The sequence below is a fragment of the Ipomoea nil genome, unplaced genomic scaffold (genome assembly GCF_001879475.1).
Source record: "Ipomoea nil cultivar Tokyo-kokei standard unplaced genomic scaffold, Asagao_1.1 scaffold2701, whole genome shotgun sequence".
In the NCBI taxonomy this organism is placed as follows: domain Eukaryota; kingdom Viridiplantae; phylum Streptophyta; class Magnoliopsida; order Solanales; family Convolvulaceae; genus Ipomoea; species Ipomoea nil.
The window spans coordinates 1,795,131-1,822,145 of record NW_017619129.1 but is presented as its reverse complement, the minus strand read 5'-3'; the positions used below and the strand labels follow the sequence as shown (position 1 = coordinate 1,822,145).

The 27,015-nt window shown below is 42.5% G+C and overlaps 2 protein-coding genes across 2 annotated transcripts; both read left to right on the top strand.

The window, feature by feature from the left end:
- The first annotated feature begins 5,328 nt into the window (after nt 1–5,328).
- On the top strand, nt 5,329–7,195 carry LOC109155401 (AAA-ATPase ASD, mitochondrial-like). The gene has a single exon (XM_019303100.1). The coding sequence runs from the start codon at nt 5,416–5,418 to the stop codon at nt 7,039–7,041; it is 1,626 nt and encodes a 541-aa protein (XP_019158645.1). The 5' UTR covers nt 5,329–5,415; the 3' UTR covers nt 7,042–7,195.
- A 14,863-nt stretch (nt 7,196–22,058) lies between these two features.
- LOC109155353 lies at nt 22,059–23,105 on the top strand. Its single transcript, XM_019303039.1, has one exon. The coding sequence runs from the start codon at nt 22,059–22,061 to the stop codon at nt 23,103–23,105; it is 1,047 nt and encodes a 348-aa protein (XP_019158584.1).
- The last annotated feature ends 3,910 nt before the right edge of the window (nt 23,106–27,015 follow it).

Below are 27,015 nucleotides of genomic sequence, written 5' to 3'. Positions count from 1 at the left end.
ATGACACATCTTGTTATGGAACCCCATGTTGATATTGCACTGTGGTCTCTCCTCACCCAAACAGTGTTGAGGATAACATAGTATACGCAACTGGTACTTCGATGTTTGGACTAGGCACGACACTCCGAGGTACCGAGACGGTTAGATGGACTATAGTTAAACTGGATGGTTGGTCAACCTTTCGAGTAGGCCACATGGTTCGTCCTGCATAGTTTGAGGCGAGGTTGTTTACTAGTCCTCTCGATCGATCCAGTTGTCGTCGTAGATCTTGTTCTTGAAGCGTTTTGGCCATATTGTTAGGGTCACCTTCAACCTGGTAGGCCGAGTTTTCCCTTTGCATGAGGTTTTGGCTCCAACTTCTCTTGTTGTTTGCCATTTCGGCTAAGCAAGGTAGAGTATTCGGTGAAGAAAAAGAGTGGTGAGAACAGTCAGAGTGACATGTCGGTCCCTCCAGATGGCGCCAATGATAGCGTAAATGAAACTGGGGGTTACGACTATGCTACGAATACGTATGTTGTGAACAAGTAAAATAGGGCACTCGGTTGGTCATTTTGTCGGTTGGTCTACCGAGTGACGACTGAGTGGGAATGTTGTATCTATTCATAACTACTTTTTTTTTATTTACTTATTTTAATGCAAACCCAAAACTTAGCTTCCAACACACACGACCATTGAATTTTTGAGTTTGCACTTGACCCTAAAAAGAATTTTATAATTGTAATAGGTGTCAAAACGCATTTGAAAAATACATTTGTTTTGAAAAATCCAAATATGCTCAACCACATTTGAAAATGTATTTTTTTTTTTTCTAAGTTTGAAAATTTTCTCTTTTTTTTTTTTTGAAAATTTTATATTTTTGCTCAGCACACTTGAAATATTTTCATTTGTGTCAATGACCGCCTAAAATGTTCTCCGCAAACGTATAATCCCTTGATAGTACTAAACGCAAGCTTTCTTCTCCTTCTGAGTTCTGACGATGTAGTGGAGTGGACAACACGAAATGCATATGAACCAAGGTTTCACGCGTATGACGGATGACTGACATGTTTATCGCAGAAGATGCTGACGCATGGACCAATGATGTTATCACAATTGAAGACGTGTTTTAGTCTCTCTCTCTTTTTGTTTTTTGTTTTTTCTTTTTTCAACTTCTTTGTCCATTTTGGTCTCCCAAAGTTCCCAGAGGACACACCATGCATTTGCATTTAATCCAAATCCCAAAAGGACGTGATTTCGTTTATAGCCTACTAAAGGTTATCTTTATTTTAAAAATTTTCTTTTACTTTTAAAAGTCGGTATTACCTCTAAATTTGCAATTCATTCATTATGTTCTAAGAGTAACATTATCAATTGAGAAGAATTGAGAGAGAATGTAAGAGTGATTATGAAAAAGAAAGTAACATTATCAATTGAGAAGAATTGAGAGAGAATGTAAGAGTGATTATGAAAAAGAAAGTGAGAGGGAAGAGAAAAGAAGAAAAAAAAGTATAAAATTGAATTTAAAAAAAGAAGATAAATAAAAACAGTTGTGCGTCAGCGCGCGCTGACACGCCGCACGGGCGCGTGCCGCGTCCGTGTGGGCATTGACTGTGCGAAAACGCGCAATTTTTTTTTTTTTTTTTTTCTTTCTGACATGCTCTTTGGCCCTTGCAAGACAAATAATTTTGTATTATTTCTTTTCCACATTGGTTATTATTTTGAACTAAGAATGAATCTGGCATTATCCCCATATTAACCTCTAATGTCGATGCTCTTATATTTTTATAATATTTTCTCACTTGAAAAAATATTCACACTTTTACATTATATTATAATACTAGCATTTTGTACGCGCGAAAACTTATGCCCAATATTAAAATATTTGTAAGTAGCAAAATTTAAAAAATTAATTAAAATTATATTTTGCAATTTCTTAAAGTGGTGATACTTTTGAATTATCATATATTTGAATAATATAGTGATCAAAACAAAAATAAATAAATTATATTTTTATATAATAATAATTTACAAATAATACTAAGCTAACACTCACATATATGATATATTGATATGCATACACAAATAATATACATACATATTTTATATATATATATATATATATATATATATATATATATATATATATATATATATATATATATATATATATATATATATATTCAATTAAAATATAATTTATAATTAAATTAATTGTTATATAATAATTTTAATAAAATGATAATTAAAAATAGGAAAAAGATATGATAGATGTAGGTGTATGGTAAGATTGGTAGATATATTAAAAACTAACGGTGTTATAATGGTGTAAGGGTGATTTTGTCTAATGCAAATGAATGTACAACAATTAAAGCAAAATGTATATATTTATTAACATATAAAAAAGGGACAAAAATCAAGGACATAACTTGTATTGACACTTATTATGTTTTTAGATTTTAGATTAGATAATAATAATAACAAAATAATAATATAATAATAATCAAAAAAATAAAAAACTGACTGCCTTTTGTTAGTTTGAATTCTCAAGCCACTTGGCTTTTATAATAATTTTTTTTAAAAGCCATGTCAGCTTAAAAGGGGTGAGAATTGCAAGTATAAAAACAGCCTTTAGTCTAAGGCTATTTATTTATCCCTCGATACTATCTTATTTTCAAAAGCAAGTCCTCCCTATAATACTCTTTTATTTTCAAAAATAATATCACTTTCAAATCATATTATAATATAATAATCAAATAATAATATAATACTAAATAAATAAAAACAAAACAAATAAAAGGCAGCCTTTTGTACTATTTGAAAGGTTTCAAATTGTGAAAGCTTTCACTCCATGTAAGATTAAAAATAAAAATGCCATCTAGACTTGCAATGAGAGAAGTGCAGGGATAAATTTAGCCTAATACTACATTTATTTAATTTTATTTTTACTTCTACTTACACCTGTCAATTGTACTTATCATTTTTAAAAAATTGAATCGTTTTAAGTAAATTCTTGATCTTAAATTTATAATGATGTGACACAGTTTTCTTAAATAGGACTTTACCTAAACTTTGTCTTTAAAAAAGCATACTATGTATATAAATATACGGAGTAGTAATACTCGACCAAAAAAAAAAAATACGGAGTAGTAATAATATAGTATTAATTTCAGTTGTTATATCATGGACCGTGGTTTAAAAATGACATCATTTTTGAAGTAAAAAAATGGTTGTCGTTACATCTTTAACGGAGCCCGTATTTTTAATGTGTTAATTACAAAATGAAACTACAGTATATTTAAAATAAAACTGTCTCACATATTATTTTTATATTATTATCAAATGAAACTGTAATTGAAATGATATGGAATTATAGTTGTGTTAAAATGAAACTGCAGTGTATATAAAATAAAACTGAATTACAATTTCACATATTTGAGTGTATATATTGTCTAATGAAACTGTAGTTATATCGAAATGATACTGCAGTTGTGTTGTAATGAAACTATATTGTATATAAAATGAAACTGAATAACAATTTCACATATTTGAGTGTATAATGTTGAATGAAACTGTAGTTATATCCAAATGAAACTGTAGTTGTGTTGAAATGAAACTGCATTGTATATAAAATGAAATTGGATATGTTATACAAATAGAGCTACTTTATGCTGAACGGGTGCCGTTTCTTTTCATTAAAAGAACGACACCGTTTTGAAGTCTGGATCACAATTAATTGTGGACCGCAGTCTACACTAAAATTTGCTTGTTAATTTAACACCAATCATATTGAGCTTAACATTTTTTTTGATGACAAAGCAAAACCCTACACCTTTTTAGTGTGAGTAAACTCTTTCTTGTAATCCTAGCTAAAAAGGGATAACAAGAAAGTAAACTAGTCAAGCTTACCCATAGTTGATCGGCTAAAACTAAAAGGCAAAGATTTAAACTTGTAACCAGTGTGGATCTCTTGTCATCTTAGTTGGGTTCACCTGCGAATATAATTGAAAATGTTAAATCGCGGGCCACGACTTAATATTTTCAATTATATTTAGTGTGAGAAAACCCATAAAAAATTTGATTCCGGGATTTAAAATGCTAGGCTTTTGTCTTTAGACTATTTTTATATCCCTGCAATGCTCTCTCACTTTTAAAAATGAATCCTACCTTCACATTATCAAATTTGTAATTCTTTATTATTTTCTCAACATTCCTACAATACTATCTTACTTTCAAAGGTGGTCTCACCTTTATATTATATTATAAAAATAATATTAAAAGGAAAAAGTGTCAAATTGCCCCCATAAGTCGACCGGATAGTGCAATTGAGTCCCCTAACTAAAAAAAAGCTCCATTTAGATCCCTTAAACCTGTAAAATTGTTCAATTAAGTCCAAAGTGACTTGTTTAACCGGTTAAGTCTTTAAATGGTTGACACGTGTTTTTTTTAAAAAATATTTTTTATTTTTGTTTTTTTTATAAAGTTTATTTATTTATTTATTAAAATATATATTATATATAAAAACTTTAAAAAAAAAAAAAAAAAAAGAAAAAAGAACAGCCACCTGCTGTGGCTGCCTGCCTGGATGTTCCACGGAGGAGGAGTATCGGAGTTGAGCATTGTTAACGTAGCAAAAAACAGAACTGGTACATTTTTTTGCCACATCCAAGTTAGCCCATTGTTAACGTAAATTTAACAAATATTCTGTACTCGGCTAGCTCGACTCCAGTGCTCCTCCTCCGTGGAACTTCTAGGCAGACAGCCACAGCCGGTGGATGTTTTTTTTTTTGTTTTTTTTTTTAGTGTTTATATATAGTATATATTTAAAAATAAATAAATAAATAAAATTTATTAAAAAACAAAAATAAAAATATTTAAAAAAGACACGTGTCAACCATTTAAAGGCTTAACCTGTTAAACAAGTCACTTTGGACTTAATTGAACAATTTTATAGGTTTAAGGAATTTAAATGAAGTTTTTTTTTAGTTAGGGGACCCAATTGCACTATCCGGTCGACTTAGAGGGCCAATTTAACAATTTTTTTCATATTAAAATAACAAAAAAAATAAAAAATTGCTGTGCCTGGCAGCCTTTTGTTGGCTCGAAAACTTGATAAAATAACAAACTTTCAAGCCACATTAGATACAAAATTAAAACTAAACAAAAATAAAAAATTCATAATCCTACGCATAATCTTTAAAGATCTCCGAATGAAGACAAATTTGCCACGCCCACTGGTTCTCAGCATGGACTATCACAAGGTTTCGGTGAAAGTGACTCCCAGTTTCAAAGTAATTTCCAGGAAACCCAATATTCTTCATTCCTACCATTCTGACCGCTTATATAAACAAACTCCATCCTTAGCTTATTGTGCATATATCATATGAGAGAAGCAAATTAAGATCTCATCACTACAGTCACCGGAAATTCAAGAATCCGATGATGATGCCGATGATGATGTGGGGAATGGAGGAAGTGTGGGCCAAGATGGGGACGACGGCGGTGACTATAATGGTACTTTGGGCCACGTTCGACAAGTATTGCCCCTACGAATTCCGCGGCTATTTCAAGAAATACGCCAAGAAGCTCCGGAGTCTGGTCTACCCTTACATCCACATCACCTTCAATGAGTTTTCCGGCCACGGCTTCAACGGCAGCAAGGCGTACCAGGCCATCGAGCGCTACCTCTCCGCCAATTCCTCCGCCCAGGCCAAGCGTCTCAAGGCGGAGGACATCAAGGACTCCCAGACACTCGTCCTCAGCATGGACTACCACGAGGAAGTCACCGACGAGTTTGAAGGGGTCAAAGTGTGGTGGAATTCCGGCCAGGACCACCCCAACCGCCAGACCATTTCTTTCTACTCCAGAGACGACTCCAAGCGCTATTTCACCCTCAAGTTCCACAAGAAGCACCGGGATTTCGTCACCGGAGCTTACCTCAAACACGTCTTGGACGAGGGGGAGGCGATCACGGTGAAGGACCGGCGGCGGAAGCTCTATACCAACTGCAAGAACGACGGCGGGTATTACAGTTTCCGGCGCGGGATGTGGACGCATGTGGTGTTCGAACATCCGGCGACGTTTGATACTCTCGCCATGGACCCGAAAAGGAAGCAAGAAATCATTGACGATCTTCGCACTTTCAGCAAATCTAAGGACTATTATACCAGAATTGGGAAAGCATGGAAGCGCGGGTATCTCCTCTACGGCCCTCCCGGCACCGGAAAATCCTCCATGGTGGCCGCCATGGCTAATCTTCTCGAATACGACGTTTATGATCTGGAGTTGACCGCGGTTAAGGACAATACCACTCTCAGAAAGCTCTTAATCGACACTTCCAGCAAATCCATAATCGTAATCGAAGATATCGATTGCTCCCTGGACCTCACCGGCCAGAGGGAAGGGAAGAAGAAGGCGGAGAAATCCGATCCAGTGAAAGAAAATGAGAAAGACCCAATCAAGAAAGAAATGGAGAAAATGGAAGAGAAGAAGAGCGAAGTAACCCTCTCCGGTCTGCTCAACTTCATCGACGGCCTGTGGTCCGCCATTGGAGGGGAAAGGATCATCGTCTTCACCACCAATTTCAAAGAAAAGCTCGACCCGGCACTGATTCGAAGCGGGAGAATGGATAAACACATCGAGCTTTCCTACTGTCGATTCGAGGCCTTCAAGGTACTGGCGAAAAACTACTTGTACATTGAAGAGCACGAGCTTTTTCCGACGATCGGACGGCTGCTGGGGGAAGCTGACATGACGCCGGCGGATGTTGCAGAGAATCTGATGCCCAAATCTGCCTCAGATGACGAGAACACTTGCCTGACAAGACTGGTTGAGTCTCTGGAGAAAGCTAAGGTAGATGCAAAGCTGAAAGCTGAGGAAGAAGAGAAACTAAAGGCCCAGAAAGAGAAAGAAGAAGAAGAAGAGAGACTAAAGGCCCAGAAAGAGAAAGAAGAAGAAGAGAAGAAGAAAAAAGCAGAAGAAGAGGAGAAGAAAAGCAAAGAAGAAACCATGGCCGCCGCTAAGGAGGTGAAGGAAAATGGTCACGTTTCTCAGAAGGACGATTGAAATCAAGAAGACAAGAACAGATTACGAATATGGGGATAAGATCAATCAACACTGAGTATAATGACAAGATTTAATCGAGCTGTTGATTTACAATAAGTGTAATGTTTGTCTGTTTAGATAATATTCCAATATGTTTAGATATGAGTTTTGATTATGTGTCTGCAACCTTCTCCTGCTTGTGGTGATTAATTAACAATGGAGACAACACAGATTCAAAGAATAACCAATGGAGAAATTTCTCAACTTGACAACGATCATTTAGGCATTTTTAGCCAATGAGAAGTTGCAATCAAGATGATGACTACATGCATGCATCATGCATGATTTCTTTTTAAGTATATTTTGTATCCATCGAAGAAACCAGAAGTACTCCTACCTGCTCCAACACTAAATATTCTATTATCCTAAGAGATGATATCTTAATTAATTTCCTAAGAATATACATATAAACAGGGATGGAGCCAAAGGGGCCGGGGCAGCTGTCCCCTCACCCCACCCATACCCCATATATAGTTTTTGTATGTATATATGTATATATCGTACATTTTTTAGCATTAGTATAATAAAATTGTAAAATGTTAACAAGAGTGGGTTAGATTAGGTGGTAAAGTACATATTTGGCAATAGTAAGGTTAAAGGTTCAAATTTTGGCATTACTTGTAATTTTACAATTCATTAATTATATTTCATATTTTGTTATGAATATTTTTATAAAGTTTTGATGTGTTTTATTTTTCGTCCATATCCAACTAATCCAACTATATTTCTTAAGTAATTTATTTATTTATTTTTAAATTATCTCTTTTGTCTAATGTTTCGCCTTTAGTGGAAAAAATTTCTGAATCCGTTTGTACTATTTTGTTATGAATATTTTTATAAAGTTTTGATGTGTTTTATTTTTCGTCTATATCCAACAATATTTACAACTATATTTCTTAAGTAATTTATTTATTTATTTTTAAATTATCTATTTTGTTTTAATGTTTCGCCTTTACTGGAAAGAATTTCTGAATCTGTTTGTACTATTTCGCCCCCCATCAACCAAATTTCTGGCTCCGTCCCTGCATATAAATATATGCAAAGATCATGCAAAGATATGAAAATACATACAAAGATATTTCGAAATATAACTTCCTTGGTTTCCTTAATACTGTGTATGGTTTGTAGCTTTGAGTGGCTTTGTTTTTGGTTCTCGGACGAAGGTCATACATGAGGTTAGGTTAATGGGGAGAGAAGTACAAAAGGAGGATATATGAAAACGTTTTTTTTTTGGTATGACAAGTTGGTTCACTTGGTTGTATATGGCCAGAAAAGGGAAGATTTTGCATTATGTTTGTCAAATATATGATCCAGAAATTTGGTCAGTGGGGGCGAAATATTAAAACAAAGAGAAAGTTTGAAAAAAAAAAATGAAACACTATAACCATAAATATTGTTGGATATAGCGAAAAATAAAACATATCAAAACTTTATAAAAATATTCATAACAAAATATGAGACATAATTAATTTGATAAAATAATTAGAATATAAAACACATCTCAGTATTGAAGAAAGGATTCAAATCGAAACCATTTCAAAACACAAACGCATATCCTACCAACTCGTCTAACACATGCTTTCTTTACACTATCTGTTTTCTTGTACTTATACTAATCATGTATTATATATACATATATATAAAGACTATATAAGGGTAGGGGTGAGGGTGGGGGAGTGGGGGCAGCTGCCCCACTCATGGACAGAGCCAGGGGGGGGGGGGGGGGCAAGGGGGTCAGCTGCCCCCCTCACCCCACCCCCACCCCCACCCTATATATAATCTTTGTATGTATATATGTATATATAGTACATGTTTGAGTATTAGTATATAAAAACTGTTAATTATAAATGAAGAATGATTTAGATTAGTTGGTTGAGCTTGTGTTTGGATATAATAAAGGTTAAGAGTCTGAATCCTATGGTTGTTAATATAGTTTTACAGTTTTTTTTAATAGCTTTTTTAATATTAAATACACACACATACATATATTCAAATTATTTTATCAAATTAATTATATTTCATATTTTGTTATGAATATTTTTATAAAGTTTCGATGTGTTATTTTTCGCTTATATCCCATAATATTTACACATATATTTCTTAGGTAATTTATTTATTTATAATATCTCTTTTATTTTAATGTTTCGCCTTTACTGCAGAAAAAATTCTGAATCCGTCCCTATTTCGCCCCCCTCAACATAATTCCTGGCTCCATCCCTGGCCCCACTGTAGATCCGCCTATGTATATGAGTGTAATTTTTAGAAAATGGTAGAGAGAGACAATGGCTTTTAGACAGAGTGGAAAGTGAGGCGTGAGAATGCAATTATTATTGTGCGGATCATAAATAAAAAGTATATTATTTGTATACATAAATACATTATTTGAGTACTAAAAGTATATTATTCTGTATTTTGTATACTATCAAATAATCTACATTCGGTATACAAATAATGTACTTCTAGTATGTTAAAAATGTACTTTATATTCAAGAAAATTACATTATTTAAGTACTAAAAGTACATTATTTAAATAATATACATTGTACAATGGTCTACATAATAATGTTCTTAGACTGAAATGTGGTATGGTGATTTGAATTAAGATTTTTATTTGCCCTTTTAGGCAAATTATATGGTGCACCACGGCGCACCATGTATTGTGCGCCTTGGCCCAAAACGACTTCGTTTTGTATTTTTATTTTGAAATTTCGTTTCCCGTGTCTGCTGTTAACTTCTTAAAAAAAGTTTTCATGTTTTGAACGTACATAATTGTATAATAGAATGTACATAGTTTTTATGTTTCGAATGTACATAATTGTATAATAGAATGTACATAATTGCATAACAGAATACACATGCACTTTTTTGAAAGGATAATACACATAATCTAACATAATACATAATACACATAAACTCTTAACTCTTAAAAGAAAAATCTCCTGTTCCGAATGTACATGAATATACATAATTATATAACAGAATACACATACACTCCGTCGCGTCAACTCCCACACAACTTAACAAAATGATGTAGTTTTGGGAGAACGGGACGCACAATGCATTGTGCGCCCTGGTGCACAATATAACGATTGGCCCTTTTATACGTGGGTCGAGGGATGATGGGTTGGGCTTAGCACAAGAAAGGTTCTTTGGGCTATTTTTTTTTGGATTTAACAAATACAAGGATCATTGGATATTATGTTATGATTGGGCTATAATAATAATAATAATAATAATAATAATAATAATAATAATAATAATAATAATAATAATAATAATAATAATAATAATAATAATAATAATAATCTATACTATATATAAAAACAAAATCCTGAAATTTTAACTTCCCGCTCAATTCCTAAAAAATCTCTCATCCTATAAAATATATTGATTTCTACTTTCCCATTCGTACAATAATTCTGGGTTAAAAATTCTATTCTAAAATTATAAAATAATGTAATACAATCTATACTATCTATACAAACAAAATCCTGAAATTTTAACTTCCCGCCCTATTCCTAAAAAATCTCTCTTCCTATAAAATATATTGATTTCTACTTTCCTATTCGTACAATAATTCTACGTTAAAATTCTATTCTAATATTAAAAATTAGTGTAATACAATCTATACTATATATAAAAACAAAATCCTGAAATTTTAACTTTCCGCCCAAATCCTAAAAAATCTCTCTTCCTATAAAATATATTGATTTCTACTTTCTCATTCGTACAATAATTCTGCGTTAAAATTCTATTCTAATATTATAAAATAGTGTAATACAATTGATGGAATTAATTAAACCGGGGGTCCGACTTAACTAACCCGAATGAGAATATGAATAATAAAGAAATGGTACGAAGGATATCGTAAAGGCCGCGGTGGACCGTATATTGTATTAGACGCCGTGGAATTGGCTATTACAATGATTCTTCAGTACAAAGTGTGTCTGTAAAGTAGATCGTGTCCTAACTGGACAAGGTGGGGGGTTTTTATACGACCCCCGCCCCTAACCGCCACCCCCTAAAGTGGGGGGTGGTTAGATCCGAGTTGACCGCGCCCGGTCTCGCGACCGGGCCGTGCTGGGGGGCCAGGCCGAGCCCGTCATGGGCTCGGGCCGGGCCCATTTGGAGGTCGGCCAGGCCTCCTGGAGAGGCCGGCCCGGCCTCTGACGTGGCCCGTGCGGGGCCACGTGGCGAGGCCCCGTCCGGGGCGGGTACGCGGCGCCGCCCCGGGACCCGTTCTTGTCCGCGCCCCCGGGTCGGTGCGGGTCGATTCCTAATATATCCATCATCAGTCCCCCACTCTCCGAGCTGCGAGTAATCGTCAGTGAAGGAGAGTAGACGCTCTGGCCGACCTCCAAAAATGCCGACCCCGAGACGCCCGCGTCCCTGCGTTATAGTTGCCGTCCAAGTGTACTTCTCGCGATAATGATGAGAAAATTCCCCCCGGAATATGACTCCTTCATCTGTTAGGACACATACACAGTAGAGTCCTCTTAGGTCTTGGTCATCTTCTCCAAGTCAACCAATCACATCCTCCCTTTTCAACCAATCACATCCCTCTTTTCATCTTTCCCCCCCTTTTTTGCATTTTGAATTTCAAAATTCCCCCTCTTCTATATAAACCCCTTCTCCCCTCTCATTCTACACTTTCACCATCCCCACATCACACCCCTCTCCCCCAAAATTCCGGCGAGCCCCCCCACCGGATTCCGGCGACACCTCCGGCGAGCCACCACCGGATTCCGACGAGTTCGCGGCAACAAGCTCCGGCCGACCTCCCCCTACCCCGTCGCCGAGCCCCGTAGGCCCGAGCGTGGTACGTCCCTCTCTTCTCCCTCTTCCTCTTTTTTATTTTTTTTTTTTATTTTTTTTTTATGGTGCCGGGCTGTTCCGGCGACGCCGCTGCCCGCGCCCCGGTGCTGGGCTGTTCCGGCGGCGCCGCTACCTGCGCCCCGGTGCTGGGCCGCTCCGGCGGCGCTGCTGCCCTGTCGCGGTCGTGCCGCGGCGACGGGCTGCTCCGTCGTGGTGGCGCTGTCCGGCCACTGCCACGGGGGCGGCTCGCCAGCCACGCTTCCGTGGTCCCCGGCCGACCTCCCGGGCTCAGGCCCCAGCGAGGTCGTGCCGGCCTTGGGGTCGGTCGGCCTGCCCTGTTGAGGCCGGGCCGACCCCGTTCGCCGAGGCCCTGTCGGCCCGCTGCTCGGCCTAGGGCCGAGGTCCTCCACCTTGCCCCCCTTTTTTTTTTTTTTTTGGAAACGCCGCCCATCACGGCGCCGGCGTCGTCGCCACGGGGTGGGCCTACAGGCCGCACCTCCGTGGCCGTGTCGTGCCGACCTCGTACGCCGAGGCCGTGCCGACCCCGGGGTCGGCCCGGCCTCGGTGTGCCGACCTTGACCTCGGCCTCGGGCCGAGGTCCTCTAAAATCGCCCCTTTTTTTTTTTTTTTTTTTTTTTTTTTTTTTTTTTTTTTTTTTTTTTGAACACGCCCCGGTCTTACACCCCTTCTTTTTTATTCCGTAGGTTTAGTCGGTGCATGTACACTTCTTCCGGTTCCTTGGACGATTTTTTGGACTCCGTAGACACTCACGTCCTTCCCATGGACGAAACCCATGATCCCCCCACTCCTTTTCCTGCTCATTCCCCCTCTGGGGAAGTTACCATGCCATACGAGGGTCCGTTGGACGCCCATCCTCCCGTCCTGGAGGACCCCTTTGCGGTCCCGTACGAGGATCCTGTCCAGTACACCCCTTTGGAGACACTCGTCGCGGCCTCGACCTTAGCTCGGACCTCTGTGCAGGAGTTTGAGGAGGCCGAACGCTATGTTGGGTCTGCGGGCGAGGTACGCCTGCCTTCTCTGTCGGCGAATGTCACCGAGCCTCCGACACCTCTCTTCTTCGGGGTTCATGTGCAGTCCCTGTACCTCGGTTTTCGCTTCCCTATCCATCCCTTCATCGAATCCTTCCTCAACCATTACGGCATTGCACCCGGGCAGTTGGTGCCGAATGCCCATTACCTGCTTCTTGCCTTCTTGCTTCGCTGCCACACCATTCGTGTCACGCCCTACCTGGATCTCTTCCAGAGTTTGTTTCAAGTTACTTCGTCCTCCGGCCAGGCCAGTAAGGGGTTCGTGGGTATAGCGGCCCGGGCGCGTATGAAGACGTTCCATGACTTCAATCAGACCAACAGAGATTGGAAACCGCACTTCGTCTTCGTCTCGGTCGGCGATCGTCGCCCGTTCCTATCTTGGAACAACAGGTTTGTGCGCCACAGGGCCTCGCTCCAGACGGCCGCTCTAGCCCGGGACGTCCATGCCTTCCGGGGCGATCGGGGAGAGATTATCATTGGCGAGATGATCACGCCGGAGAACATGCGCAGTCTGGGCTTTGTATCGGATGGGCCGCTACCACCTCGTATTCGCCCGCGCCTTCTGCGTACGCCCCAGTCGGATGCACGTCCCTTGATCGAGTTGTCGGACGATGAGCCCCCAGAGCAGTCCCCGGGATCCTCGGGTTCTTCGGGCGAGGTCTATGCCGAGCCCAGGTCCTCCGGGTCTGCTGTCGGCCCTTCGCGTGCCTCTACTCGTGGTTTATTCCCCTTTCCTTCGTTAGACCATCGTTTGTACATATGGCTTATGGATTAACCCTTGCTCGCCTCCTTTTGCAGCGAGATCTCCCATCATGTCTTCGTTCCGTGAGCGCCTTGAGCGTGTCGTGGCGCGTGGCCCCATTGCGAAGAGACAGAAGGTTATCGCGCAGTCTGGCGTCCCCCCTTCTGAGCCTGGTGCGCCTCCACCGGGAGGGACGCGGCCGCAGGCGAGTCGCCCCCCTGTACCACCGGCTGTACCGCCCCCGTCGCCGCCTGCCGAGCACGCGACGCGGAGCTTGCCCCCTGTCGTTCGAGAGGCCCTCCGTACCATCGAGGTATGCATTCTTGCTTTATGAATTCCTTTATTGCACTTAGTCCTCGATGTTGCTTTGTTATGATTGTGTCTCTTCTCAGGGTTGGGCTGTGTCCACCGTGGCCCTTGTCGAGGATGAGCAGGGTCGCGCTCGTGAGCTGGTGCGAGCTTTGGAGGCCGAGACCAGGCGGGCCGATGAGGCGGTCAGGCGTGATGCTGAGTCCCGGAAGGCCCTGGAGGCGGAGCGGAAGAGGCATGCGGAGGAGCTTGCAGAGGTCATCCCCGCCTACAAGAAGTCGGATGAGTTCGGGCGCGATGCCGAGGAGTATGTCCGTGGGCGCAGCGGCGATATAGTCACCTCGTGGCTAGCTAGTGATGCTGGGAAGGAGACGATTGCGGAGGAGAGTGCTATGGCCTTCCAAGTGGGCCGATATGCTATGCAGCAGGAGATCTACACCGCCCTTCGTCAGAAAGGAGATGCCTTCGACCCGGTCGTCCTTAAGCTGCCGGTCGAGATGGAGAACCCCGAGCCAGTGACCCCTGCGGCGGGCTTCTCACTATCACCCCTTGATCGCGCCGACGAGCCTGTGGAGTTGATGACCTCCTCGGGAGTTATTTCTCCCACTTTGCTGAGCGTTCATGTTCCTGACTTGGATGAGGGGGCCGAGGGAGTGACCGTTGCCGTTGCACCGTTGACTGAGTTGCCACTTGCCGCCGCGCCGGGTTCGGATGAGCAGCCTTGATTGTGCTCGTTTCAGCTCCTTTCCTGTTTTGTGTATCCGGGCATAGACTTTAGACGTGTACTCTTGCCCTCTTTTGCTGTTTGTTTCTTTTGATGACTCTTCCTGCTTTATCTTGTTATGCTTCGAACGTTGGACCTTCGTTATCTGTTTATGACTTATGTTTGATTATGTGTTCCTGCTGCCGTAACCACGTTGGGTTTTTTTTTTTTTTTTTTTTGAGTGCCCGACCAGTGCCGGGGATCTTGATGCAGCGTGGCGCACCCCGGCGGTACGGCCGGGGTGCACGCAGCATGGTGCACCCCGGCAGCACAGCCGAGGTGCACGCAGCATGGTGCGCCCCGGTTGTGCGGCCGAGGCGGCACCTCGCCGCGCCCCAATGTCGCCGGGGCGTGATAGGCCTATCCCTTTTTTTTTTTTTTTTTTTTTTTTTTTTGGCCATGTGTTAGCCTCTTCGACAAAGTTCGAGGGGACTATGTCATCGGGCTTTCCCGTCGGGGTTGGTACGCGAGGCCGGACCTCGTGCCCCCTTAGGGTGCGTTAGCCTCTTAGGCTAAGTCCTTGCGGACTACGCCACCGGGCTCTTCCGTTGGGGTTTGTACGCGAGGTCGGACCTCGTGCCCCCTTAGGGTGCGCCAAACCACTTGGGCCCAGTCCTGTCGGACCAGGGCACCGGGCTCCTCCGTCGGGGTTTGTACGCGAGGTTAGACCTCGTGCCCCCTTAGGGTGCGCGTTAGCTGCTCGGGCACGGCCTGTCAAGACCGTGCCACTGGGCTCTTCCGTCGGGGTTTGTACGCGAGGTCGGCCCTCGTGCCCCCTTAGGGTGCGTCCTCCGTCGGGGTTTGTACGCGAGGTCGGCCTCGTGCCCCCTTAGGGTTCGCTGGGGGGAAGACATGAGTGAGCACTCGTTCCCCCTGTTTCGTGATTTTTTCTACTTTTTTTTTTTTTTTAAGGGAGATAAAATGCATGAGAACCAACTTTGTAACAAAAGGATCCTGCGCACAATGTGTTCTGTAATATGCGATTTTATTCTGACTATTGCCGCTCACTAAGACATTATTAGGGGAGGGGAATGGTCCTCCTCCTGGGGTGCCTTGTCTTTCCGACCACGTCCTTCCTCCTGCTCCTTCTTCCTCTTCTCGGCAGCCTCGGCGTCAGCATACCGTGCTGCCTTGTCCATCAGGTCGTTGTAGGTCCTAGGGGGGTACCTGATGAGGTCTTGGTGAAAGGCGCCCGACCTCAGGTTGTTCCGGAAAATCACTATGGCCGACTTCCCATCAAAGTCGGCGACCCCCATGGCCTCTTTCTTCCACTTGCTGAGGTACTCAGCTAGTGATTCCGAGCTCCCCTATTTTAAATCACATAGGTCGGCAATTTGCTTCTTCCGCTGTATACTGGTGGCGAAATGGGATAGGAACTGCCGGGTGAGGTCCGCGAAGGTGGAGATGGACCCCGCCGGGAGGGATCCGAACCAATCGTGTTCCTGCCCGTCCAGGGTGGCGAAGAACCCCCTGCATAGGATGGCATCTGTTGCCTCGGTGGTCATCATGGCGGCTCTATACCTGGTCAGGTGTGCCCGCGGGTCCGTGGTCCCCGAGTATGCCTTAATGGTGGGAAAGCGAAAGTCCCGAGGTAGGGGTTCTGCCATGATGGTGTCCGCGAATGGGGAGGCCAACACGTCCTGGGGCTCCGGAGACCCGTCCCTCTCATCAATCTTCCGTTGGAGCTCGTCCATCCTCCTCTGCAGCTTCTCGACTTCCCCCCGATGGGAGCTCGGAGCTCTACCTTTCGTTTCCCCCGATCGTTCGACCCGGGAGGCCTGCTCGCGTCGCGGGTGGAGTCGGGGGACCCGACCTGCTGACCCGCGCGAGGCTGCCTCGTGTCGCGGCGGGGCGCGGGGCCCACGGCTCGGCGACCTCCGAGTGACCGATCCTTGTCGTAGCGGACGGCGGGAGCATGACTCCGCCGCCGGTGGCCCATTGGCCGGCCTCGGACCCAACCTATCCCGGGCTGTCACGCGATCGCCCAATCTCTCCAGGGCGGGCCTGGTTTGGGTCGGCGCCCTTCCATCGTCGTCACGCTGACGGTCTCGGCGGGAATCTCCTCCTCCCCGCCTCTCCGATGGTCGAGGCGAGTTGACCTCCCCCTGGGTGACAGGTGCCTGGGGCGGTCGGGTGCTCGGGCCGCTGCGCCCCCGGGTAGGAGGAGGCAGAGGCGACGCTGGCGCCCCCCCGGCGGCGCCCAGGGCGGCTTGTTCCTCTGCTCGGAGGCCCGCCGCGACGCGCGCCAGCGCGGTGGAAGCTTGCTCGAAGACCGCCACCCCTTCCTGGATGAGTGCGCGAGCTGGAGCGGGGGCGGCGTGGGGAGCTGATGGCGCACCGCTACCACGGTGGTTGGTGAGCTGGGCCCTTAGATCCTCCCCCGATCTGGCGGAGGCGGCGGGTTGGATGCTGGGGGCGGGGGCCCCGTTGGGGCCGTTCCCGTTCGCGACGAGCTGGGTGCCGCGGGAGCCATTGGTATGACGAGAGCTGGATCTCGATCGTGCCATCGCTGTCGATGAACAATAGTGGGGAGAGAGCGCTTAAGCTTGTACATCAGCTCTCAACAAGAGCACCACTGATGGAATTAATTAAACCGGGGGTCCGACTTAACTAACGCGAATGAGAATATGAATAATAAAGAAATGGTACGAAGGATATCGTAAAGGCCGCGGTGGACCGTATATTGTATTAGACGCCGTGGAATTGGCTATTACAATGATTCTTCAGTACAAAGTGTGTCTGTAAAGTAGATCGTGTCCTAACTGGACAAGGTGGGGGGTTTTTATACGACCCCCGCCCCTAACCGCCACCCCCTAAAGTGGGGGGTGGTTAGATCCGAGTTGACCGCGCCCGGTCTCGCGACCGGGCCGTGCTGGGGGGCCAGGCCGAGCCCGTCATGGGCTCGGGCCGGGCCCATTTGGAGGTCGGCCCGGCCTCTGACGTGGCCCGTGCGGGGCCACGTGGCGAGGCCCCGTCCGGGGCGGGTACGCGGCGCCGCCCCGGGACCCGTTCTTGTCCGCGCCCCCGGGTCGGTGCGGGTCGATTCCTAATATATCCGTCAACAATCTATACTATATATAAAAACAAAATCCTGAAATTTTAACTTCCCGCCCTATTCCTAAAAAATCTATCTTCCTATAAATTATATTGATTTCTACTTTCCCATTCGTACAATAATTCTGCGTTAAACTTGTATTCTAATATTATAAATTATTCCTATAAAATATATTGAGTTCTACTTTCTCATTCGTACAATAATTCTGCGTTAAAATTCTATTCTAATATTATAAATTAGTGTAATACAATCTATACAATCTATACTATATACAAAAACAAAATCTTGAAATTTTAACTTCCCGCTCAATTCCTAAAAAATCTCTCATCCTATAAAATATATTGATTTCTACTTTCCCATTCGTACAATAATTCTGGGTTAAAAATTCTATTCTAAAATTATAAAATAATGTAATACAATCTATACTATCTATACAAACAAAATCCTTAAATTTTAACTTCCCGCCCTATTCCTAAAAAATCTCTCTTCCTATAAAATATATTGATTTCTACTTTCCTATTCATACAATAATTCTGCGTTAAAATTCTATTCTAATATTAAAAATTAGTGTAATACAATCTATACTATATATAAAAACAAAATCCTGAAATTTTAACTTTCCGCCCAAATCCTAAAAAATCTCTCTTCCTATAAAATATATTGATTTCTACTTTCTCATTCGTACAATAATTCTGCGTTAAAATTCTATTCTAATATTATAAAATAGTGTAATACAATCTATACTATATATAAAAACAAAATCCTTAAATTTTAACTTCCCGCCCAATTCCTAAAAAATCTCTCTTCCTAATAAAATATATTGATTTCTACAATAATTCTTGGTTAAAATTTTTTTGTAATATTATAAAATTGTGTAATACTCTTCCTATTCAAATCTATATCTATTTTATATATCAGTGTTGCAAAAATCGTGTCGCTGGCCGCGGCGAGGAAGGCCGGAATCGGCCTCCTCAGCGGGCGTCTCGCCGGCTGAACCGGCCTTTAATTTTTATTATTTTTTTTAAGTTGTAAAGTGTCAAAAGTTCGGCACGGTATAACTTTTGACTCCGTTGTCCGTTTTGGACAAATGTTTTTTTGAAATCGCATATTTTTTCGAGACCTATCCACCGCAAACTGCCGTAGGCAGTTTGGCCCACCAATTTCTTAAAAAAAAAAATACTTTATTAAAGAGTTTCTAAGAAAAAACTATGAGAACCTTATGTTTTATTAATGAATTTTAAAAATTTTTAATTAAACAATTGTCTCGTGCATTATTTAATAATCTTTCTTTATAATTGGTCAAATTATTTAATTATGTTAAATTTGGGAATAATTAATGATGGTAATAGAAATCTTAGAAGAATATAGAATTGAACAATATTTAATTATTGTTATATTATTATTGTGACTCACGGAATACAAGAGTTAATGCCATTTTTGGTCCTAGACTCATTGTGACATTGACACTTTTCATCCTCCATAATAAAAATTGCCACTTAGTAGCCACTGTTATTGACCGTGAATTAGAAGGGGTTTTCTGTCGTTTTATGTTCTAATCCTTGTATTTCTCCATCCATTGGTCACTGCTACATCCATTTCTACAAACTGAGGTTATCCGCTTCAGTCCTTTCTAACATTAAGAAATCATCTTCACCCAACTAACAATCACGAATTTTACATTTGACATCAATCTCAAGATAATGGAAACAAGTGCAGTTGGAATAGAAAAGGGCGTTAGTCCATGCCTGTGGAAATTTTGTCGAGCATACGACATAACTAGCAAAGTCAGGAATATCACCCAACCCCTCCCCTAACCTTTCTGCATCAACTATAATAGGTATGCCCCTACTCTTTGCCTCCTGCACTACAATCAAAGCAGTCTCATGCAGCGTTTCATCTAAGTAGACAATATTTACTCCAAGCGCTGAAGACAATTTTGATTTGAGTATGTAGACCCTCAGATATCATGGGTGGATATCCTGGAGTGAAAATGCACGTGCGAGTTTTTTTTTTTTTTTTTTTTTTTTGGTTATCAACAATGACATATGTGAATGGTGAGTTTCCTCCTTTGGACACCACCATAAAAGATGTATCAACACCATCCCTTTCAAGCTCATCAAGTATTCTTTCGCCATGCGAGTCATCAACAACCTTAGATATGATCCTTGGATTAAGACCAAGACGAATTTTATCATCCGGGTTTTATCAAAGCATTGCCAGTGTTACCACCTCCTTGAACCTCAAAGATGGTGCTCCGAATTCTATCATCCGGGTTGGGGAATGATGCTACAACAGCCAGGAAGTCAACACCGGCCATTCCAACACCTCAGACAATGCGATTTTTGGGGAGCGGCGGATTCCACATTTTCAGCTTGAAACTTCAATGAATTTCAGGTAGAATAACAGAGTTTTTGAGGTTGTGCACCAAGTAGTTGTGGTCAGAGAGAGAGAGAGAGAGAGAGAGAGAGAGAGAGAGAGAGAGAGATGGGAAGGATATTTGTGGTCAATATGGAAGGGAGGACTTACAGGTGCAAATTCTACATCACGCCATCTACAACTACAACTGCTATTTACCATAGGAGGGTTCGCCGATCTACTGCCCTCTCTGCTTCGTCGGAACCAAAAATCGCCGGTGAAGGCACCAACCTCGCCGGACTGTTGCTACACCGCCAGATCTGCCTTACTGGTCCGTTGTCGGAAGGAGTTACTGCCTCGTATGCTCGCTGCCGTACCCACAACTCGCCGGAGAAGAACCTCGCTGCAACTCACTACCGACGGTTACTACTTAGCCGCCAAGTCTCGCCATCTCGCCTCACAGGAGTCACAACAGCGCTGGTCTAAACAAGATTAGAAGAATAAGACATAAAAAGACAGAAAAGCCCTTCTAATTCACGGTCAACAAACGGCTTCACTGACGGAGGATCAAAACTGTCCAACGACCAATAACAGTGTCTACTAAGTGGCAATTTTTATTATAAAGGATGAAAAGTGTTAATGCCTCAATAAGTCTAGGATAAAAAATGGCATTAACTCCGGAATACAATACAAAAATATTTAATTATGGTTATATTATTATTGTGCCTCACGACCATTATATACTAACAGTACTTGAAAAGAAATTAATAATAATAATAATAATATAATAATAATAAAATAATAATAATATAAGTGGTAATAATAATATCTAAAAGTAATTAAGTGTTAATAATAATAGTAAGAATATTAACGTAAGAGTTGTAAAATAGAATAAATTGTAATAATTAATAACTATAGTCTAGGATTAAATTTGGAATTGTCAGGAAAGATAAACGACCACTGGTGAAATTAACTCATAAATAATTATATATCGATTTAAATATTCTTAATATATTACAACAATTTCATTCCGTGCATCGCACGGGTGAAAATACTAGTAATAATAATAATAATAATAATAATAACAATAACAATAACAATAACAATAATAATCTATACTATATATAAAAACAAAATCCTGGAATTTTAACTTCCCGCCCAATTCCTAAAAAATCTCTATTCCTAATAAAATATATTAATTTCTACTTTCCCATTCGTACAATAATTCTGCGTTAAAATTCTATTCTAATATTATACAATAGTGTAATAAAATCTATACTATATATAAAAACAAAATCCTGGAATTTTAACTTCCCACCCAATTCCTAAAAAATCTCTCTTCCTAATAAAATATATTAATTTCTACTTTCCCATTCGTACAATAATTCTGCGTTAAAATTCTATTCTAATATTATAAAATAGTGTAATACAATCTATACTATCTATACTATATATAAAAACAAAATCCTGGAATTTTAACTTCCCGCCCAATTCCTAAAAAATCTCTCTTCCTAATAAAATATATTAATTTCTACTTTCCCATTCGTACAATAATTCTGCGTTAAAATTCTATTCTAATATTATAAAATAGTGTAATACAATTTATACTATATATAAAAACAAAATCCTGGAATTTTAACTTCCCGCCCAATTCCTAAAAAATCTCTCTTCCTAATAAAATATATTAATTTCTACTTTCCCATTCGTACAATAATTCTGCGTTAAAATTCTATTCTAATATTATAAAATAGTGTAATATAATCTATACTATATATAAAAACAAAATCCTTTTTAGGGACAAATCCTTTTTTTCCTCTCTAGAACACATCTAGAACACATCTAGGGTTTTCGCATTCATACTAGGGTTTCTAGGTTTTCGCAAAATCGCCGATGGATCCGTTCGGTCGAATGGCCGGTGAAACGCAGGGTTTGATCGATGATGAGGGTCGGGGTATGCAGCGACAGAATGACGTCCCCATGCGGCCTCCTACGGTGGCAGAGGCGACGGACGTTGAGGCTGGTGTGGCGGCAATCACCGGACGCTGGGCGGATTGGGCTTTGGAGGAGGAGGCCGATGCTTTCGTGCCGGCAGTGGGCGGGGAGGACCACGGTGTGGTGGGTGAGGAGGAGGAGACATGGAAGGTGGTCGGCCGTTTCCTCACGCAGAAGATGATAAAGCTTGATTTTATGAGACAGGTTCTTGCATCGGTGTGGCAGCCGGTCAGAGGAGTGCAGGTAACGGAGATCCAAAAAGGTTTATTCATGTTCGTTTTCTTTCATAAAACAGATATGGAATATGTTTTGAATGGTGGCCCCTGGGCGTTTGAGAATAATGCGTTGGTTTGTCGGGAGGTCCGGGATGGTGTGTTGCCGGGGGATATCCAGTTGAATATGATTGATATGTGGATACAGCTACATGATATGCCCAAGGGATATACGACGCAGGCTATTTTGGAACAGGCGGGGAATTTTATGGGCACTTTTATTAAGCACGATGACCGTTATGAGGGGGCTCCGTGGCTAACTTTTCATCGGATACGGGTATCCATACCGGTTGATCGCCCTTTACGAAGGGGGATGAAGTTAATGAAGCGGGATAAGACTACTGCATGGGTCACTTTTCGGTACGAACGGTTGCATAAGTTCTGCTATTTTTGCGGGTTCATGGGACACCTACACACGTTCTGCATTCATGCATGGGAAGCAGGAATACCACTGGAACGGTACCCGTATGGTCCGGATATGCGCGCTGGTGGATCCCGGAGTGCTCCTAGAGCGGTTGGGAATAGCTGGCTCGTACCGGTAGGGGGGCGTCCGCGTCCGGTGGTGTCTCGGGAACTGGTGGGTGTCACGGCAGTGGTGGATTTGGAGAATGGGTTTGGGGCGGGGAAAGTGATGGAGGAGTGTGTGGTTGCATCGGCGAAGCGCCGACGGTAGGTGCAGGCGGACAGGGTGGAGGATTTGGGTGGTAGGGGTGATGTCACAATGCAAGATAGCTCAAAAAACTTGTCCATGGCGGGAGCTGGTACCCAGCCCCGCCCGTCATCATGAGTACTTTAAGCTGGAACTCTCGTGGCTTGGGCAATCCACGCACAGTTCGACAGATTATGGGCCTAGCGTCCAGTAAGAAGCCTGATTTTGTATTTTTGATGGAGACCAAGGTGCCACGGATACATGCAGAACGGATCCGTGTTACGCTTGGGTATGAGGGTTTGTTTTATGTTGATAATGATGGGTTGAGTGGTGGAATGACGCTTTTGTGGAAAAAGAATAATACGGTCAGTCTATTGAGCTACTCGCAGAGTCATATAGATGTGGAAGTTAGTTTGTTTAATAAATTATGGCGCATGACATGTATATATGATATCCCGGAGCGGAGTAGGCGGGAGGAGACTTGGGATTTGCTTGGCACTCTGAAGAATAGATCTTTATTACCCTGGGTGGTGATAGGGGACTTTAATAATCTTCTATATCAGCATGAGAAGAAAGGAGGAAATCCGTACCCTAATAGCCTGTTACGGGGTTTTGGAGATGCGGTGGATGGCTGTGGTTTGTTGCAAATGCCGATGAGAGGCCACCAGTATACATGTGAGAAAGGAAAGGGGACGCCGAATTGGATAGAGGAAAGGTTGGACAAGGCCCTAATAACGAATGATTGAGGTGTAATGAATGGGAACGCATGGTTGGAGAACATATGGACCCGGGCCTTGGATCACTCGATTCTTTTCCTCAGTATTAATGCAATGTGCATGCCAAGGGGAAGGGGGCCGCGGAGGTTCAGGTTTGAGATGACTTGGTTATTAGATGAAGGGTGTAAAGAAGTGGTAGAAACGGCCTGGCAGGAGGGGAGAACGGAGGGATTGCTGTATTGTCAGCAGTTGTGTGGAGAGAAGTTAATGCGGTGGGGGGGAGATCAGTTCCATAAATTCGGTAAACGAATTAAGCAGCTACAACAGAGGCAGGATACTATTCGGAATAGGCGAGATTTGGTGGCTCTAGCTGAGTACCAACAAATTGAGAATTCCCTGAAACAGATTGAGATCCAGGAGGATGTGTTCTGGAGACAGCGAGCCAAGCAGCACTGGCTTCGCGGAGCGGACGCAAACACAAAATTCTATCACAGGTATGCCTCTGCTCGTAAGAAAAAGAATTTTATTTCTAGTATTAAATGTGATGCTGGTGATTGGGTGGAGGGGGAGGATATGCATTCAACTATTTTGAAATACTTTGAGAATATTTTTGCCTCTAATGGATTGGACTGTGATGATCCGTTATTTGGTGTCCTAACCCCACGAGTGATGACGGCGCAAAATATGATGCTAGACCGCCCTTTTGGAACTGACGAAGTAAAAGCGGCCCTTTTTTCAATGTATCCAGATAAGGCACACCGGGCCCGGATGGATTAAACCCGGGTTTCTACCAGTAGTTTTGGGAGGTAGTGGGGTGGGGGGGGGGGGGGTGGGATGTATCTAGTTTTATAATGAATGCCTTGAATTCTTGTGTATTCCCCGAGGGTTTGAATGATAGTAACATTGTTTTGATTCCTAAGAAAGAGATGCCTGAGACGGTTGCAGATTTAAGACCGATTGCTTTGAGTAATGTTATTTATAGAGTTATGGCCAAGATGATAGCAAATAGGATGAAAACGCTCATGGGAGGACTGATCTCAGAATCCCAGAGTGCTTTTATTCCGGGAAGGCTTATCACTGATAACATCTTGGTGGCGGCTGAGGTGGGGCATTATCTAAATAGAAAACAATGTGGTGTAGTGGGTTGGAGTGCATTGAAACTGGATATGTCAAAGGCCTATGACAGAATGGAGTGGACTTTTCTGGAAAGGATGCTGACCGTTATGGGATTTAGTGAGAAGTGGATAAAACTTATTATGCTGTGTGTAACGACTGTTAATTATATTATAATGGTCAATGGTATGGCAGGAGGGAGCGTGAAACCAACCAGGGGTCTCAGGCAGGGAGATCCTCTCTCTCTGTATTTATTTATTATTTGTGCAGATGCTCTCTCGATGATATTGCAGTATGAGCAATTAGCAGGCCCTATACATGGGTGCAGAGTAGCTAGGGGGCACCACCTGTATCACATCTATTTTTTGCGGATGATAGTCTCCTATTTTTTAAAGCGAATATCCAGGAGGCTGGAGTTATAAGGCAATGCCTGGCAAGGTATGAGAAATTGTCAGGCCAGGTGGTGAATTTTAATAAATCTAATATATGCTTTAGCAGGAATACCCAGGAGGGTGACAGGGCGCAGGTAGCGGATTATCTTGGGGTGGTGCAAGCACCCAATTTTTGGAAATATTTGGGCCTGCCTTCCTTTGTGGGAAGGAATAAGAGAGCTGTTTTCTCTTATGTGGAGGAGAAGATCAGACAGCGGATTGGTTCGTGGAGTAAAAAGTTACTTTCTCAGGCTGGTAAGGAAGTATTATTGAAAAGTGTAGCGCAATCTATGCCTACCTTCTCAATGAGTGTTTTTTTGTTACCTGAGACAGTTTGTCAGTCAATTGAGCGAACTATGAATAAGTACTGGTGGGGGAATGGAAGAGAAAGGGGAATACATTGGAAGGCTTGGGACAGGTTGTGCGTCCCGAAAAAGTATGGTGGTATGAGTTTTAAAGAGCTTAGGGCTTTTAATCTTGCTATGCTGGGAAAACAGGCATGGCGGTTTCTAACAAACCCAGGAACACTCGCAGCAAAAATTTATAAAGCAAGGTATTATCCCACAACCAGTTTTACTGATGCTACTATTGGTAATTGCCCAAGTTATTGTTGGAGAAGTATAATGACAGCACATGCAATGGTGGTCTCTGGGGTGCGAAGGAGAATTGGGAATGGACAGACAACTTTAATATGGGGACATCCGTGGCTGCGAGATGATCCTAGCCCATTGATCCAAACAGAAATGCCAGAGCAGTTGAGAGAGGCACGGGTTGCAGGATTGATTGATTTGCAGACACATACATGGGATCCACATATTTTATCTGACCTGTTTATTCCTGAGGATGTGGAACGAATAAATATGATCCCTATTAGTCCTGATTTCGAGGACTCATGGTATTGGATGGGTGACCCAAAGGGGACATATACTGTGAAAAATGCCTATAGGCGTATTGTGGGCGACTATGAGAATAATCCCATGATGTTTGATAAATGGATTTCAATGTGGAAGTTAAAAGTCCCCCCAAGTGGAAGACTTTCTTGTGGACAGCCATATGTGATATTTTGCCAACAACCACTAACTTGATTATTAAAAGGGTGGAGGTGGACCCAATATGCCCAATGTGTGGTTTAGATCATGAAGATGTGTTACATGTTTTAGTGCTCTGTGAATATTCTACACTTGTTTGGAATGTAACACAATTGCCTATCACTAATATTATTGCAGACCCTTTTACATCATGGCTAAAAGGGGCTTTGGCGGTCTTGACGGGGGAGCAAACCCGATTGATGGTAGCGGTGTTATACTATATTTGGAGAACCCGAAACTCAGCTGTTTGGAAGGGATCTATGACGCGGCCTACCCAAGTTGGCAGGGCAGCAGCTGCAGCACTTCAGGCATACGGTGCTGCCCAGGATTACCACACCCAACCGGATGCGGCGTCGGCAACATCAACCGAACCGGGAGGTGGCGGCCTGCGGTGTTATGTGGATGAAGGGCTTCCGTCACGGCACGGGCGAGGCTACGTACGGCATATTACTAGTAGCGCCAGATGGCTCTTTTGTGACAGGAAAAAATGGCAAGTTACCGGTTTGCTTCTCACCACTTATGGCGCAGGCGCAGGCGTACAAGGAAGCACTGTCTTGGCTACTTGAACGGAACAACACATCAGTAA

Bases quoted from the DNA above. Each gene is read 5' to 3' on its own strand.
- LOC109155353 (XM_019303039.1), top strand. From the start codon at position 22,059: ATGGATCCGTTCGGTCGAATGGCCGGTGAAACGCAGGGTTTGATCGAT.
- LOC109155401 (XM_019303100.1), top strand. From the start codon at position 5,416: ATGATGATGCCGATGATGATGTGGGGAATGGAGGAAGTGTGGGCCAAG.